The sequence below is a fragment of the Podarcis pityusensis genome, assembly GCF_964106645.2.
Source record: "Podarcis pityusensis genome assembly, chromosome: 4".
In the NCBI taxonomy this organism is placed as follows: domain Eukaryota; kingdom Metazoa; phylum Chordata; class Lepidosauria; order Squamata; family Lacertidae; genus Podarcis; species Podarcis pityusensis.
Window position 1 is genome coordinate 7,297,167 of NC_138027.1, and position 14,751 is coordinate 7,311,917.

The 14,751-nt window shown below is 44.2% G+C and overlaps 1 protein-coding gene across 5 annotated transcripts in view; it reads left to right on the forward strand.

The window, feature by feature from the left end:
* Positions 1–14,751, forward strand: part of FAM168A (family with sequence similarity 168 member A) — a 177,660-nt gene that overhangs the window by 69,242 nt on the left and 93,667 nt on the right. For all 5 annotated transcript variants that reach the window (XM_081002413.1, XM_081002410.1, XM_081002414.1 and 2 more), the window contains exon 3: positions 3,257–3,345. In XM_081002413.1, the coding sequence (XP_080858539.1) occupies positions 3,276–3,345 (70 nt within the window). In that variant the 5' untranslated portion in view covers positions 3,257–3,275. The remainder of the gene's footprint in view (positions 1–3,256; positions 3,346–14,751) is intronic.

A 14,751-nucleotide genomic window follows, 5' to 3' on the forward strand; every position in this document is an offset into this window, starting at 1 on the left:
TCTGCGAAGCACTCTGGTGGACAATTTTAAATTCACACCAGTCAGGAAATTGAGACTTATGGTCCCTGCGGCAAAAGTAACGGCCACAGTGCATACATATATTACGGTGTAAACTTAATGGCTCTATAAATACAGTAGCAAAAAAATACTGCAGACGGGCAGGAGTGCCAAGCTGCAAATGCTGAGAGGACCATAAACTTGGCATGTGTGACATGTAAATCTTCGGCTGCAACGTTGTGTGGTGGATGTGACTCACAGACAGGGAACACACATTCTTCCAGTTGCGAGGGGAGGCTTTTGCAAATATTCATTGATTTGGACTGTTGGAGTCTCTTTCCTGGCCATCCTCTCCACCCCCAGGTTCTTTGCTTTTTTATAGCCGCCATCTTCTCCCTCTTTAAAGGTAAAGGTAAAGGTACCCCTGCCCGTACGGGCCAGTCGTGTCCGACTCTAGGGTTGCGCGCCCATCTCACTTAAGAGGCCAGGGGCCAGCGCTGTCCGGAGACACTTCCGGGTCACGTGGCCAGCGTGACGAAGCTGCTCTGGCGAGCCAGCACCAGCGCAGCACACGGAAACGCCGTTTACCTTCCCACTATAAAGCGGTACCTATTTATCTACTTGCACTTGAGGGTGCTTTCGAACTGCTAGGTGGGCAGGAGCTGGGACCGAACGATGGGAGCTCACCCCGCCGCGGGGATTCGAACCGCCAACCATGCGATCGGCAAGTCCTAGGCGCTGAGGTTTTACCCACAGCGCCACCCGCGTCCCATTCTCCCTCTTTAGAGAGCCGCTAATACAATGCTAACTTAGAAGTGGCAGGAAAGCTAATTAATTAAGCACTAATTGTCAAGCCAGTTGTTGCTAGGCTTAACATTTGACTTGTTTACTATCTGGAAATAAAAAGGAAAAGAACTAATGATCTAACAAATTGCTCATCGCTCATAAATGTCCACATTGTTGTATGTATGAATGATTATTTTATGAAGTAAGCATCTTTTTTTTCTTTTCCTTTTAAAGGCAATCCAGAAGTGGTGTAAATGTGATGGGTATGATGTTTAAAATTGTCTAGGTAGCCGTGGAGACAAATGGTATGCCTAATAAAGCTTAATGACTGATTTTTCCCTCCACTAATCAGAGCTAAGAATGTGCTTCATTAAGATAATTAACTGAGTAGTTGCTTAACTGTCAGTCCTAGACACAAATTCCCAGGTTCCTTGCTTTTCTCTAAATAAAAGCCAGAGAAAAGAAAGATCCTGGCTCCCTTTAATCATCTTTATTAGTAAGATGATGGGCAAAAGGGTTATTAATTTTTTTAAAAGGCAGCTCTCTGCCTGGAGCTGCGACATTTCAGATAGTACATACTGTTGGTGTGCACGCCAGAAAGAATATTTTAGTTCATATGTTGGTCTGGCAACAGAGAGATAAATTTGAAGCTAGCTTTTTGTTATGAAGAGCTGAGCTGCATCCAGCCAGACATTTAACACAAGTAGGCCATCAAACCTCGGCACTTCCTCAGTGATGCCAAAGCTTGAACTATACAGCAGAGCCCAAAGCTCCACTCAGGATGCTCCCTGGATAGTTGGTTTAAATGTATCTGGAAATCTGCATCTTTATGTGATTTGATTATTTGTTCCACTTGTACATTCTCCGCCCCTCCCCAAGCTCAGGGTGGCATAGATACTGTTCTGACTTTTTAACAATAGTTCTAGTTACAGGTAGGTAGCCGTGTTGGTCTGCCGTAAAAACAAAATAAAAATATATAATATAATATAAATATCTGAAGAAGAAGTGGTTACAGGTTTTTGTTTCTTTTCACCATAGTTAGCCAATTTGGGGATCATTCTGTTTGCTTGAGAGCTCAACTCCCTTCTGCGGTGTGTTGCATCTATGTTGCAGCCATGTTTATCACTTCCCAGATTCTTTCCTAACAATGGCTTGCCAGTGGGATTGTGGAGCACTGAAACCATGATGCATGGCAGAATTTCCACCAGTCTCTATTTTTCCATGGATATTTTAGAGTAATAACTGGTGTAAGTGAAGGCACCAGGTGAGTCTCCCTGGGGAGAGTGTTCCACAAATGGGGAGCCACCCGTTCTAGTGTTGCCACCCTCCAGACCTCTAGTGCAGGGGGCAAAGAAAGAAGGGTCTCAGGTGATGATGGCAGGTCTGCCCGGGTCCCCATTGTTCTGCCTGGACACAGAGGTCCAGCTCTGAGGGCCTTCTGGCGGTTCCCTCGCTGCAAGAAGCCAAGTTACAGGGAACCAGGCAGAGGGCCTTCTCGGTGGTGGCACCCGCCCTGTGGAACGCCCTCCCACCAGATGTCAAAGAGAAAAACAACTACCAGGCTTTTAGAAGACATCTGAAGGCAGCCCTGTTTAGGGAAGCTTTTAATGTTTAATAGACTATTGTATTTTAATATTCTGTTGGAAGCCTCCCAAAGTGGTTGAGGAAACCCAGCCAGGTGGGTGGGGTATAAATAATAATAATAATAATTTATATTGGGGGGAGGCAGTCCTGGAGGTACTGTGGTTCTGAGCTTCATTAGGCTTCATTAGGTTTCATTAGGTCAAAACGAGCACTTTGAACTGGGGCCAGAAACTAATTGGTAGCCAGTGCAGTCAGGTCAGGATCAGTGTAATATGCTCAAATTGTCTTGTCCCAGTGAGAAAGTTGGCCGCTGAATTCTGCACCAGCTGAAGTTTCCGAACAATCTTCAGAGGCAGTCCCACATATAGCACACTGCAGTAGTTGCGTATCACAGCTGACCAGAACCTCAAGCCCAGTGTTCCAGCTGCTACACAATAATAGTGTAATGAATGTTGCTTTACGATATGGGTATGATTTATTTCCCGAGAAATGAATCTTACACTCAGTGTACAACATGCACCTGTGGCCCAAACGTGGTGGGGGTTTTTGGCCTCAACTCCCTGATCTGTCCTTTGGCTTGGACTCCCCCTGGTGGAAGAGGGGAATTGTTCTTTCTGATTTTTCCCAAGTACCATTTCATTGCAGTACTGAAAAACGCGTTTCTTGCAATTCTTTCGCTGTAATTAGGAGGACAGGTAAGTCACCCGTGAGAATAATTTAAGAGAATTAAGTGAAAGCTCCAAAACTTGAATAACTGAGTAAGCTGTTGTCTTTTCGTAAATACTTATCTTTGCAGATCTATGTCATGAATCGTAAACATAGTCCTTACCATCTTAACGTGAGAGTGGGAAATATTTTTCAGTAATCACTTTCCCCCTTTCTCTTTCAGAGTTTTCACGTCTTCCACAATGAATCCAGTTTACAGCCCCGTTCAACCTGGGGCTCCTTATGGAAACCCTAAGAACATGGCCTATACAGGTAAGGTTGCTTCTATTACCATGCTCAGAGGCCTAGTTCCCATGCAGGTCATGTGCCTTTTTATGGGATGTACCATTTCAGATGGAAGGTGGGGCTAATCAAACAATGCTCTTTAATACCCCCACCTCCACTCTCTGCATGTCGAAAGCTAGATCCGGGATGGCAGGTCTTAGCTGGGTTTTAGCCTTGTGATGTTCTCTCTGTGTGTGTTTTGCTTTGTACATTTGTTCCTGAGAGCAGCTCCTATTGGGAGCTTGAAGTGGTATAGTTCAGATACAGGTTTTCCACGCAGCAGTGTGTGTACCAGGCAGCTGGTTAATTCAGATAAGTTGAACCCTTCCAAGAAGTGCGTTGCTATAACCAAGTTTTGTTGTTCTTCTGGGATCTTGTTGTTACCCCTGGAGTTTCCTTCAGTGCACCAGCTTTTGTTTGATAAGACTTCTCTCCTCAGGCATGTTCTAATGTGATGCTTCAATTTGTGCTTAACATTTGGTATGTCTACCCAATGGGATCTCATCACTTATCTCCAGTCTGCACGCCTAAAAAAAGTCAGTGGTTTCTCTCTCTGCTGATGGCTGCTTCCTTCTGCATAAATAACTCTCTGTAGGTTACAGTGATGAACTTTGCCGTGAATTACCACTGATGTAACCTGTGAATATTGCACAACAAAACTCAATCATATGTTAGCAATTACATCTGCTGAAAATACAAAATGAAAAAAAAAGAGGCCCCAATCCAGTTATTTATTGCTGATGGTTTCTTGTTTTAGTTGCATGCCCGTGCCTCTCAACTTTATAAAGATTTCCTCATTAGGGTTCCTTAGTGAAAAACACAGATAAAATTTCCCTGTAATTATTGGAAGTTGTTTATTTTCTGCAACTGTATTGATGAATCAGCAGCTAGATTTGGAATATATGACTTTTTCTTTTTCTTTTTCTTTTTCTTTTTCTTTTTCTTTTTCTTTTTCTTTTTCTTTTTCTTTTTCTTTTTCTTTTTCTTTTTCTTTTTCTTTTTCTTTTTCTTTTTCTTTTTCTTTTTCTTTTTCTTTTTCTTTTTCTTTTTCTTTTTCTTTTTCTTTTTCTTTTTCTTCTGTGCCCTGTCAGCAACAGTAGACTTAGTAGCAGGGCAACACTAGTCACTCTTGGAAGGAACTGTTTTTCCAAATCCCTTTTGGTTCCAATTCAGGCCGGGTTGGGGGAGGAAAACTGCCTTGGTTGTTCTGTGGGGTGACGTTTGCTGAGAGAAAGATAAGGGATATGCGACCCTGACGATTATGTTAGACCAGGGGTCGGCAACCTCAGGCCGATGGGCCACAAGCGGCCTACAGGGGTCGTTTAACCACCCCATAAGCCGATCCCGAACCGAACCGAGCCGCCCGCTCGATGAGTCCCCGCCCGCTGCGCTAAAGTGGCGCGGGGACTCGCTTCTCAGATGCCGGAAATTGCATCTGCGCAGACGCCGGAAATCGTGGGCATGGGCGCTTATGTGCGCCCGCAATCCGGCCCACGGAGGAATCTCCGCTGTCGTGAACTGGCCCAGGCAAGGTAAACCTCTGCTGACCCCTGTGTTAGACCTTTTGATACATTTGGCCATGGTATCCTTCTGGGTAGGCTGTCTAGGTTAGGTGTGGGAGATGGTTTTTGGCAGTGATTCTCTTCCTACTTGGATGGCTGTTTCCTGAAGGTGGTGCTGGGAGCTTACTGCTCAGCCCCTTGGCTGTCATACAGCCCTTACAGTCAGAAAATTATTCCTGGTGTTTACTCGGAATCTCCTGTTTTGTAACTTGAATCCATTGGTACTGGTTCTACCCTCCAGAGCAGGAAAAAACAAGCTTGTTCCATCTTCTACGTAGCTTTTTATTTGTTGTTGTTGTTGTTGTCATCTACTTATCATTATCTACTTATTTAGTGTAAGCCACCCAGAGAACTTGATGTTATGGAATGGCATACACATACCATAAATAGGTACAGTGGTACCTTGGTTCCCAAATGGCTGAGTTGTCGAATAAATCGGCTCCTGAGCACCGCAAACCTGGAAGTAAGTGTTCCGGTTTGTGAACGTTTTTCGGAAGCCAAATGTCTGACGTGGCTTCCGATAAGTGCAGAAAGCTCCTGCAGCCAATCAGAAGCTGCACCTTGGTTTTCGAACTGTTTCGGGAGTCAGACGGATTCCCAGAACAGATTAAAGTTGAGAACCCAAGGTACCACTGTAATAGAAAATGGGGCCAGTATCTATATGTCCTAGAGCTTTTTGTCACTTTGCAGACAGGAGTGATGCTCAGCTGTTCTGGGATGCTGTTCTGGGATGCACCAGTTGCCACATTATAACAGACTATTGTAAGTCTTGCCAACAAAGGTCCGTATAGTTAAAGCCATGGTTTTCCCAGTAGTGCTGTATGGAAGTGAAAGCTGGACCATAAAGAAGGCTGATCGCCAAAGAATTGATGCTTTTGAATTATGGAGCTGGAGGAGACGCTTGAGAGTCCCATGGACTGCAAGAAGATCAAACCTATCCATTCTGAAGGAAATGAGCCCTGAGTGCTCACTGGAAGGACAGATCCTGAAGCTGAGGCTCCAATACTTTGGCCACCTCATGAGAAGAGAAGACTCCCTGGAAAAGACCCTGATGTTGGGAAAGATGGAGGGCACAAGGAGAAGGGGATGACGGAGGACAAGATGGTTGGACAGTGTTCTCGAAGCTACTAACATGAGTTTGACCAAACTGTGGGAGGCAGTGGAAGACAGGAGTGCCTGGCGTGCTCTGGTCCAGGGGGTCACGAAGCGTCGGACACGACTAAACGACTAAACAACAACAACAACAACAACATTGTAAGTCTACAACTACTATGTTGTAGATCTTGAAAGAAGCTGCCATGTGTCCTACAGAGTCTAGTTGTTTTGCTTGGAAGTGTCTTCATTGCAGCTGCCGCAGCCGGTAGCAAGAGACTGTCTCTGAAAAACCTTCCCAGTAGGAAATTAGGAAGATGGGCATTTTGACCAATGCCAGTTGGCATGCAGGGACCTAAAATATGAGCTGAGCATCTAGTGCATAGAAAGGTGACGGAATGGGGCAGCTTAAGAGGTGCAGATACCTGGGGAGAGAGAGACCTGAGGAGGAATGATGTCATGGCTGGTGATCCATATGAATTGCATAAGAGGCAAACCTGCACAGGATCTGGAAACAGAACGATATATTGGAACAGACAGAGTGTTCCAGCAGAAAATCAGGAAATGGCTATAAGGGAATAAGAGTTCAGGAGAGGCTGAGAATAAGCATTCATGCCATGTCTGAGCTTGGTTCTTTGTGTGTCTTTGTAATATGCATGAAGATAAATGTTGTTTAATAGCGTCAAAATATGTTAACCTCCTAAACGTAGAAGACAAGCTTATGGGGCTGTGATAATCTAATGTGTTCTGTAGCCAGCTGTATGAAAGAGATGCATTTAAAACTCATTGGGAAAAATAGGAAAATAGGAGGTTTTCTCTGTGGCCTTGGCTGCTGAAGGAGCAAAGGGTTTTATATGCTAAAATAACAAATAACCCTGTTGCATTTAGACTAACAAAGGTGCCACAAGACACATTTGTAGTTGACAAAGGTAGCACTCAGTCTCCTGGCATTTGTAAATACTTGTTTTCTCTCAAGTGATGCAATATACATTTTGTTCAGAGTTTTCCATGAACTATCTTCTTCTGGCTGAAGTTGTATATTGAATAGCCTTTTAAAAACCTCCTTATTTCGATGTGCTTTTTCCTTCAAATTCAGCATTATTATTCCTGCTGAATCTATATTGTGAGATAGCGTGCAGCAAAATGGCTGGAGCGATGCTGAAATGTTGAGTGAGCCTTATGTATTGGAATGGGTGATTGCCTTCCTTTTGCATGACTGCAGTTTAGCAGAAATGTCAAGCGCCTTGGCTTTATTCTGGCTGCATGTCAATGACAGGTAACTGCTCTGTCTGTCTTAACATCCGATGAATCAAATGAGCTATATGAATTGATTACCCCAAAGTGTTTTATTTGAGCTACCTCGTCTTTTGAAAGGGAAGGCTGCAGTTTTAGTAGCTGTTGGTCCAAATAAAAGGCATTTACTCACTTTCAGGACCAACACTGTTCCAGTGACATAGACCTGCTGAAAACCCTAGTGCTCTATCTAATTTGAATTGATTTAAAATAGAAACCCCCCCCCCCCCAAAAAAAAAAAACAGGGATAGAGAAGCTGGTATCCTCTAGATCAGCCATAGGCAAACTCTGGCCCTCCAGATGTTTGGGACTACAATTCCCATCATCCCTAGCTAACAGGACCGGTGGTCAGTTTCACTTTGCAGACAATGTCAGTGTCGTTTGTGCAGGTTCTCTTTGCTATTTGCTTGTGTTCTTTTGGTGGTGAGAGAAATTGGGGTTGGCCTAGGGTGCGGTTGCTTGTTGTGATTGGCTGTGGCGACCTTTGTTTTCATGTGTGAGTGGTGTGTGTGTGTTTTTTTGAATCAGGTTCGCCATATTGATTCATATGCTGTTGGTGGATTCTTGTCGTTGTCTTGTTGGGCTGTGAATGTACCCTTGGGGTCTTATGATGCAGTCAAATGTCACAATTATGTACCTTTGGCTAACACTATGGGTTCCTTGCTCAATCTTTCCAGGATTATGGAATATAAAGGTGGATTAATTTAGAAGCCATAGCAAAATGTTTTTAGGTATGTTAATATTTGGTTCCATTTTGTATTTTTCTATATCCTGCTTCTATTATTATTATTATTATTATTAATAGGGAGTGAAAAATTGGGGGATATGCTTTGATAAAGTATTGTGGGCAGTTACAGAAAATAAAACCTGATGCATGGATGCAAGCAAGCAAGCAAACACACACACGTACACACTTATGAGAGTTTATGTGACTATGCCATGTTTGCTGATTCAGGTATTTGAAACAAACACCATTTAAAAGTTTAGGTCTGTGCAGAGAGCTCTTTGCTTTCTTGCTTGACTCCGATTTGGATGAGCCCAAAGCTCCAGTTTACTGTCTTCTTCTTCCCATTCAGCAAATATTCTGTGGAGTATCAGCCATTCTGTTACCTAATTCTATTGCCATGGATTTGTGGCGGGCCAAAGGACTAACCTCATCATAATGAACTCAGAGGTGCTCCCCAGGGCATCCCATAATATAATTTAGCTCTTCTAGTAAGAGCCGCAATTTGATCTATTTCTCTTTGCCATTGAGTGGCGATAGTAATTAAATAGTGATGTTTTGAAAAATCAGTAGAGGTAACTTAGCTGGATAAAGCGTTCACCAATAAATGCACTCATAATTTTTTCCCTGTTGATGAAGTGTCTCCTTGATTCAACAGGAAAAGTATATTGACAGGGCTAGAAAAATAATTCTAGTGTCTAGGCAGTGCCACCATCAATCTTTCATGCGGCCGACTTGCAGAAGCTTGAATAAATATTTCAAAGTAGTAAGACTCAGCAGTAAACTTCTACGAGTTCACGCACCTGGGATTTTTCAAGCCTTGCATATTGAGCAACTGTGAAGTTCTTTTCTCTTTACATTGCATTAATGAATGTGTGTGGCATTTAAAGAAATATCCCAGCCTGATACTTGACCATATGTACGTGCTGATGAATTCACTTGCTTTAGGTCAGGGGTCAGCAAACCTTTTCAGCAGGGGGCCGGTCCACTGTCCCTCAGACCTTGTGGGGTGCCGGACTATAGTTTGGGGAGAAAAATGAACGAATTCCTATGCCCCTCAAATAACCCAGAGATGCATTTTAAATAAAAGCACACATTCTACTCTTCTGAAGGAAATTAGCCCTGAGTGCTCACTGGAAGGACAGATCCTGAAGCTGAGGCTCCAATACTTTGGCCACCTCATTAGAAGAGAAGACTCCCTGGAAAAGACCCCGATGTTGGGAAAGATGGAGGGTACAAGGAGAAGGGGACGACAGAGGACGAGGTGGTGGGACAGTGTCCTCGAAGCTACCAGCATGAGTTTGACCAAACTGCGGGAGGCAGTGGAAGACAGGAGTGCCTGGTGTGCTCTGGTCCATGGGGTCACGAAGAGTCTAACACGACTAAACGACTAAACAACAACAACACACATTCTACTCATGTAAAAACACGCTGATTCCCAGACCGTCCGCGGGCTGGACTGAGAAGGCGATTGGGCTGGATTTAGCCCCTGGGCCTTAGTTTGCCTACCCATGCTTTAGGTAGTGAAATGGTAGTTGTAATAGTGGTGGTAGTAGTAGGAGTAGTAGTGAGTATGTGGTTTTTATTATTAGTATTATATATATGCCACCTATCTGGGCAGCTCCCAGCCAAACTTGAACTTGAACTTACTATTTGAGCCTCTTTTGAGCCAGTCATGATCTCTCAGCCTAATCTATGTTGTGAGATACCTGTGAATAATCAGAGCCCTGTTGGATCAGACCAAAAGCCTACCTAGTTCAGCCTTCTTTGCACACAGTGGCCAACCAAAGGCCTGTTGGAAACCACAAGCCGTCTTTGTGCAACCCATTATCTTTGTAGAAAGCGTGGGCCAAATTTCCACAGTGGGTGGTTTTGTTTGTCTCTGACCAGTGTCACACTCTGGCTCCTTGGCACCAGAATCGGAGACAATGCAGGATTTAAGAGAGAGGAGATAACAAAGGATTATTCAGGAGAGGTATGTTGAAGGCTCCTCTTCAAATGTCTGCTAATTTCAGCTATTTGCAGTTGTGGGTTTATTATTTCCTCCCCTCTCCAGTGGCTGCAATCCACCTGAAGCATCTTTTGTTTTCACTAGCAGAATTGAGAGAGGTAAGAGGGTTGAGGTTTGATAGGTGGGAGAGTCAGCCTGCTAAGATGTCTAGGAATGAGGCTGCTGGCTCTGCTGAGTGCTTTTGAGCAAAATTGTATGGAATTGAGGGACCAAGTGAATGTGCATTCCAGCTAATCAGGTACTCAAATGACCTTTATTTGCCCTGCTGGAGGTCCCAGGGAGAGATGGAATCGCTTGAAAAGGAAATGGAAGGCAAATTCAAACACGGAAATGCTTAACAAGGTCCCCAGGAATGCAAGTGAATGCACAAAAGGCAGGGAAACTTAGATGTTGCCAGTGTGAGAACCCATACACAGAGCACTGATGAATCAATTGAACCACTAGAGTCCTTAGATGTTTGTCTTGGCTGCCCAGGAGGCAAAGAGTTGTCATAAGAGTGGCTTTTATTTTAAAAACCATGAAACAGAAAACTTCAGGATGGAGAAGAAAAGCCCAGGCACAAAATATATCAAAAGCTCTTCATGTCCTACCATTTTTCTTGCATGGGGTGAGCTAAATCTGAATTACAAAAGAGAACAGAACTATATTTTTTTTGTTGCCTAAAGATCGCTCGACGTTTTAATGAAAAAGACTCCCATTTATTCATGCGAGAAATATCTGTGCTGTTATCATAAGACTGTCCGTGCTGGGCCAAGGCAACAGTCCACAAAAAACAGCCCCATCAAGGTTTTTCATAACTCTAGGCTGGGTGACAGTTCCTGTCCGTTAGCAAGTCCCCAGAATTCTTAAAAACCAGCGTTTTGGAATGACAAAATCCAAATTAGCAAGGGGAGGGAGAAGGAGCACAACAGCACCAATGGCAGCAAGAGCAGGCAGAGGACTGGGAAGGAGGTCTTGGAAAAGCAGCATGTGCTACCACCAAACAGAGCCACATGCCATGCCCATAGCAGCAGCTCCCATCTACCCACCAGGCTTGGGGCCTGCTTTCATTATAGGCTGCAGCTGAGGATCATGTGGGCCAGAGGCAGAAGGCATAGTCATGGATGGGCTAGTGGTCAGACAGTGGATTTGGCAAACAAGAGGAGAGATGCAGTCAAAAGCATGCTTGTGGCCTAGCACCAGGTTGTATGAGCAAACACCTAAGTTCTAGACCAGGGGTCAGCAACCTTTTTCAGCCATGGGCCGGTCCACTGTCCCGCAGACCATGTGGTGGTCCGGACTATATTTTGGAAAGAAAAAATACAGTGGTACCTCAGGTTAAGTACTTAATTCGTTCGGGAGGTCCGTTCTTAACCTGGAGCACCACTTTAGCTAATGGGGCCTCCCACTGCTGCCGCACGATTTCTGTTCTCATCCTGAAGCAAAGTTCTTAACCCGAGGTACTCTTTCTGGGTTAGCGGAGTCTGTAACCTGAAGCGTATGTAACCTGAAGTGTCTGTAACCCGAGGTACCACTGTAATGAACGAATTCCTATGCCCCAGAAATAACCCAGAGATGCATTTTAAATAAAAGAACACATTCTACTCACGTAAAAACACCAGGCAGGCCCCACAAATAACCCAGAGATGCATTTTAAATAAAAGGACACATTCTACTCATGTAGAAACACGCTGATTCCTGGACCGTCCGCGGGCTGGGTTGAGAAGGCGATTGGGCCACATCTGGCCCACGGGCCTTAGGTTGCCTACCCCTGTTCTAGACCAGGCTTCCTCCAGATGTTTTTGGCCTACAGCTCCCATGATCCCTAGCTAACAGGACCAGTGGTCAGTGTTGCCGGGAATTGTAGTCTCTGAACATCTGGAGGGCCAAGGTTGAGGAAGCCTGTTCTAGACTATGGTCTGAAGGCCCATGAATCTAAGCAGGCCTGGATGGGTGACTGCCTGGGAGCCACATGTGCTATAAACATACAAATAACATGGAACGGTAAAGTATTAATACATTATCATAGTCTTCTTCTAAATGCATATGAAACAAAATTACCAAAGTGCTTTTTTGTTGAAACATAAACAGAAATGTGAAATTTATGAAATGTGTGGGTGGGTGTGGGTGTCTCAAGAAAACATATTTAACAAAACCAAAGTAAAAACAGGACGCTTAAAGGTGATACGACCCTCCAAAATTGAGAACAATAAAAACCTGATTAATAAAACTCAAAATGTCATCTTTAAAACCCTCTCTTTAAAAATATATGCAGAGATAGCTAAATCACAATCATGAAAATAAACTGACAATTTTTAGTGATGCATTGGACCTATTATATAAACTGGAATCAGCTGTCTGTGCAGTCAGGTACTACTAATGAAACCAGCTTTCTGAAGATGAGAGGTTGTAGCAGGTGCATTGTTTAAGCTAAATGGAACGGAATGAAGAGGTGATTTTAACCACTTACTGGTATAAAGTACCTAGAACTGAATAAATAGGCGGTATGTTAGAAAACCTGGAAACACGAAGCAGAGAATAAACAATGAAGGAGAAAATCCTACATGTGTGTTCACAGCAAAGGGAGGAAATCTACTTCATCAAGGAGTTAAACCGTAGGGTTGAAGCCTTATTTACCTAGGGATCCATCAGCCACGCCATCCCCGGACCTTGGAGGGAACAAAAGTACCAGGAAAGCAAAATCTTCTTTGGAGAAAAAGTTTATTGAAATCTGTGCACAGAGACAATATCTGTACAGAGAGACAACCAGCTGGATAGCTCCTGAAAATATACTGGCTGTAAAGCAAGACACTTCAGCAAACTTTCTTATACTCTCTGAGCACTCTTCCCCCCTCCCATACCTTCTCAAATTATTCCCTTACATGGCACATCTATATTGCTTGCTAAACACATTTTATTGCTTGCTAAACATTCCTGTCTTTCTATTTTGCTTGCTAAACACATTTTATTGCTTGCTAAACATTCCTCCCCTTTCCTTCGTACACGTGTCTTTTCTCATCTTTGCATTAGTAAGCATAAGACAGGAAAAGGGGCCTCTTTAGCAGGCCTGGTTAAATCTGCACTTTTGACCCGCCAGCCAAATTTAGTAGGTCTGGTTAGTTATTGCTAACAGCAGCGGTTTCTTGCTAGCTGGCTAGGCAGGAAACGAACTTTTGACCTGTCAGCCAAATTTTGCAAGCAGTCACTGGCGGTGTGCTAACTGTCTGGCCAAAATTTGCAGAAGTAAGATTAGCACAGGATTAGCACAGGAATTTACTGCAGATAGTATTTGAGAGCAACCTTTCTTAGGTACAGAGTTCTAAGCACAGAAAATATTGAGAGAAACCTTTTCCCATCTCCCTTTACTCCCTCCTCTTCTTTTGAACAATCTATTACTTAGATTCGTTCTGGGGTAGGGGTCTATATTCTCTCATTACAGCAATCACGCGAGGTCCCATCATGCGAGACATCATCTTTCCCATCATATTCTGCAAGCATTGCATCAAGCAGGGAATACAAAAGCAAAAAAGCAATAGAAGCATTATTGGGCCTATCACCATACTAAATATCCTCCCCATCCATCCACCATCGGGCAACCAAGAATATAACCAATTCCATGGATCACCTTCTGTAGTTTTTAGCGGGTTTTCAGCTATCATTGTTTCCATGTGGTCAATTGTGGCCGAAATGCTGACATTATTATCTGGGATAAACATACAGCAATGAAAATGAACTAGCACACAAACTCCTCTCTATGTTGAAGATGTTACCAATGGGAATTCCATGTAGCATCAAACCTGGCCATTTAGCATAAGGTGGCATGTGCATACACAGCCAATAATTGGAAAGATTTAGCATTGTGGTGAACTTCCTCAAGGGTGAGAGCCTACCGGTGAGCTGATGCTCCCACTATGTGGGTCAACTTTTCTACTAACCCTGTTGGGTGGATTGAACTCTCGTGCTGCCTCCCTACTGACCAGAGCATATGGAAGCTGAAATCCTGGGGTGGCAATTCTTACTGGCACTTGTTTAGCAATTTCAATGCACACCTGGTTAAGGCTCCCACCCCTGCAATACTTGCATTAAGATAGGTTCCGTCCCATCTAACGCCTGGATTAAGATTAGAACCTGGTCCATCAGATGAGGTTGGTATAGTAACCTCATCAAACCCCTGTTTCCAGTAGTCAATGAGCACGCCATCTCTTACCACCGGCAAGACGAACCAGTCGTAGCAGAGGCCAGCAGGCCAGTAAGGGCGGTATGGCTCGGTAGGGTCAGGGCTGTGGGGCATAGAGCAAATCAATACAGAATATAACAGAAAAAAAAGGAAAAGAGAAAGTCCTTATGAAAGTATTAAATGTCCTGGTGGACTTCCTGGATCAGTCCCGGCACGGGTTTTCACGTTGGGGACGCTGCCCGCGGGCGTCCCTCCCATCCATTTCTTCAGCTGTGCGTTGAGATATCAGCTTCCGGTGTGATATCAGCAGAGCGGTCATCAGCGGAGGGTCTGGAGATGGTCAGCCGAAGGGGTTAATCAGGATTTAACTGCACAGTTCAATCTATAGTGGTCACTCTGGTGTGGTGGACCCAAGGGGTGATGCCGGCGAATTTCACGGCGGTGGGTGTGGAGAGCAGGACGGTATAAGGTTCCAGCACGGTTGTAGCTGCGTCCGTGCCCAATCGTTTACCCACACTTCATCACCTGGCTCGAACTGATGCAGCCAACACACAGG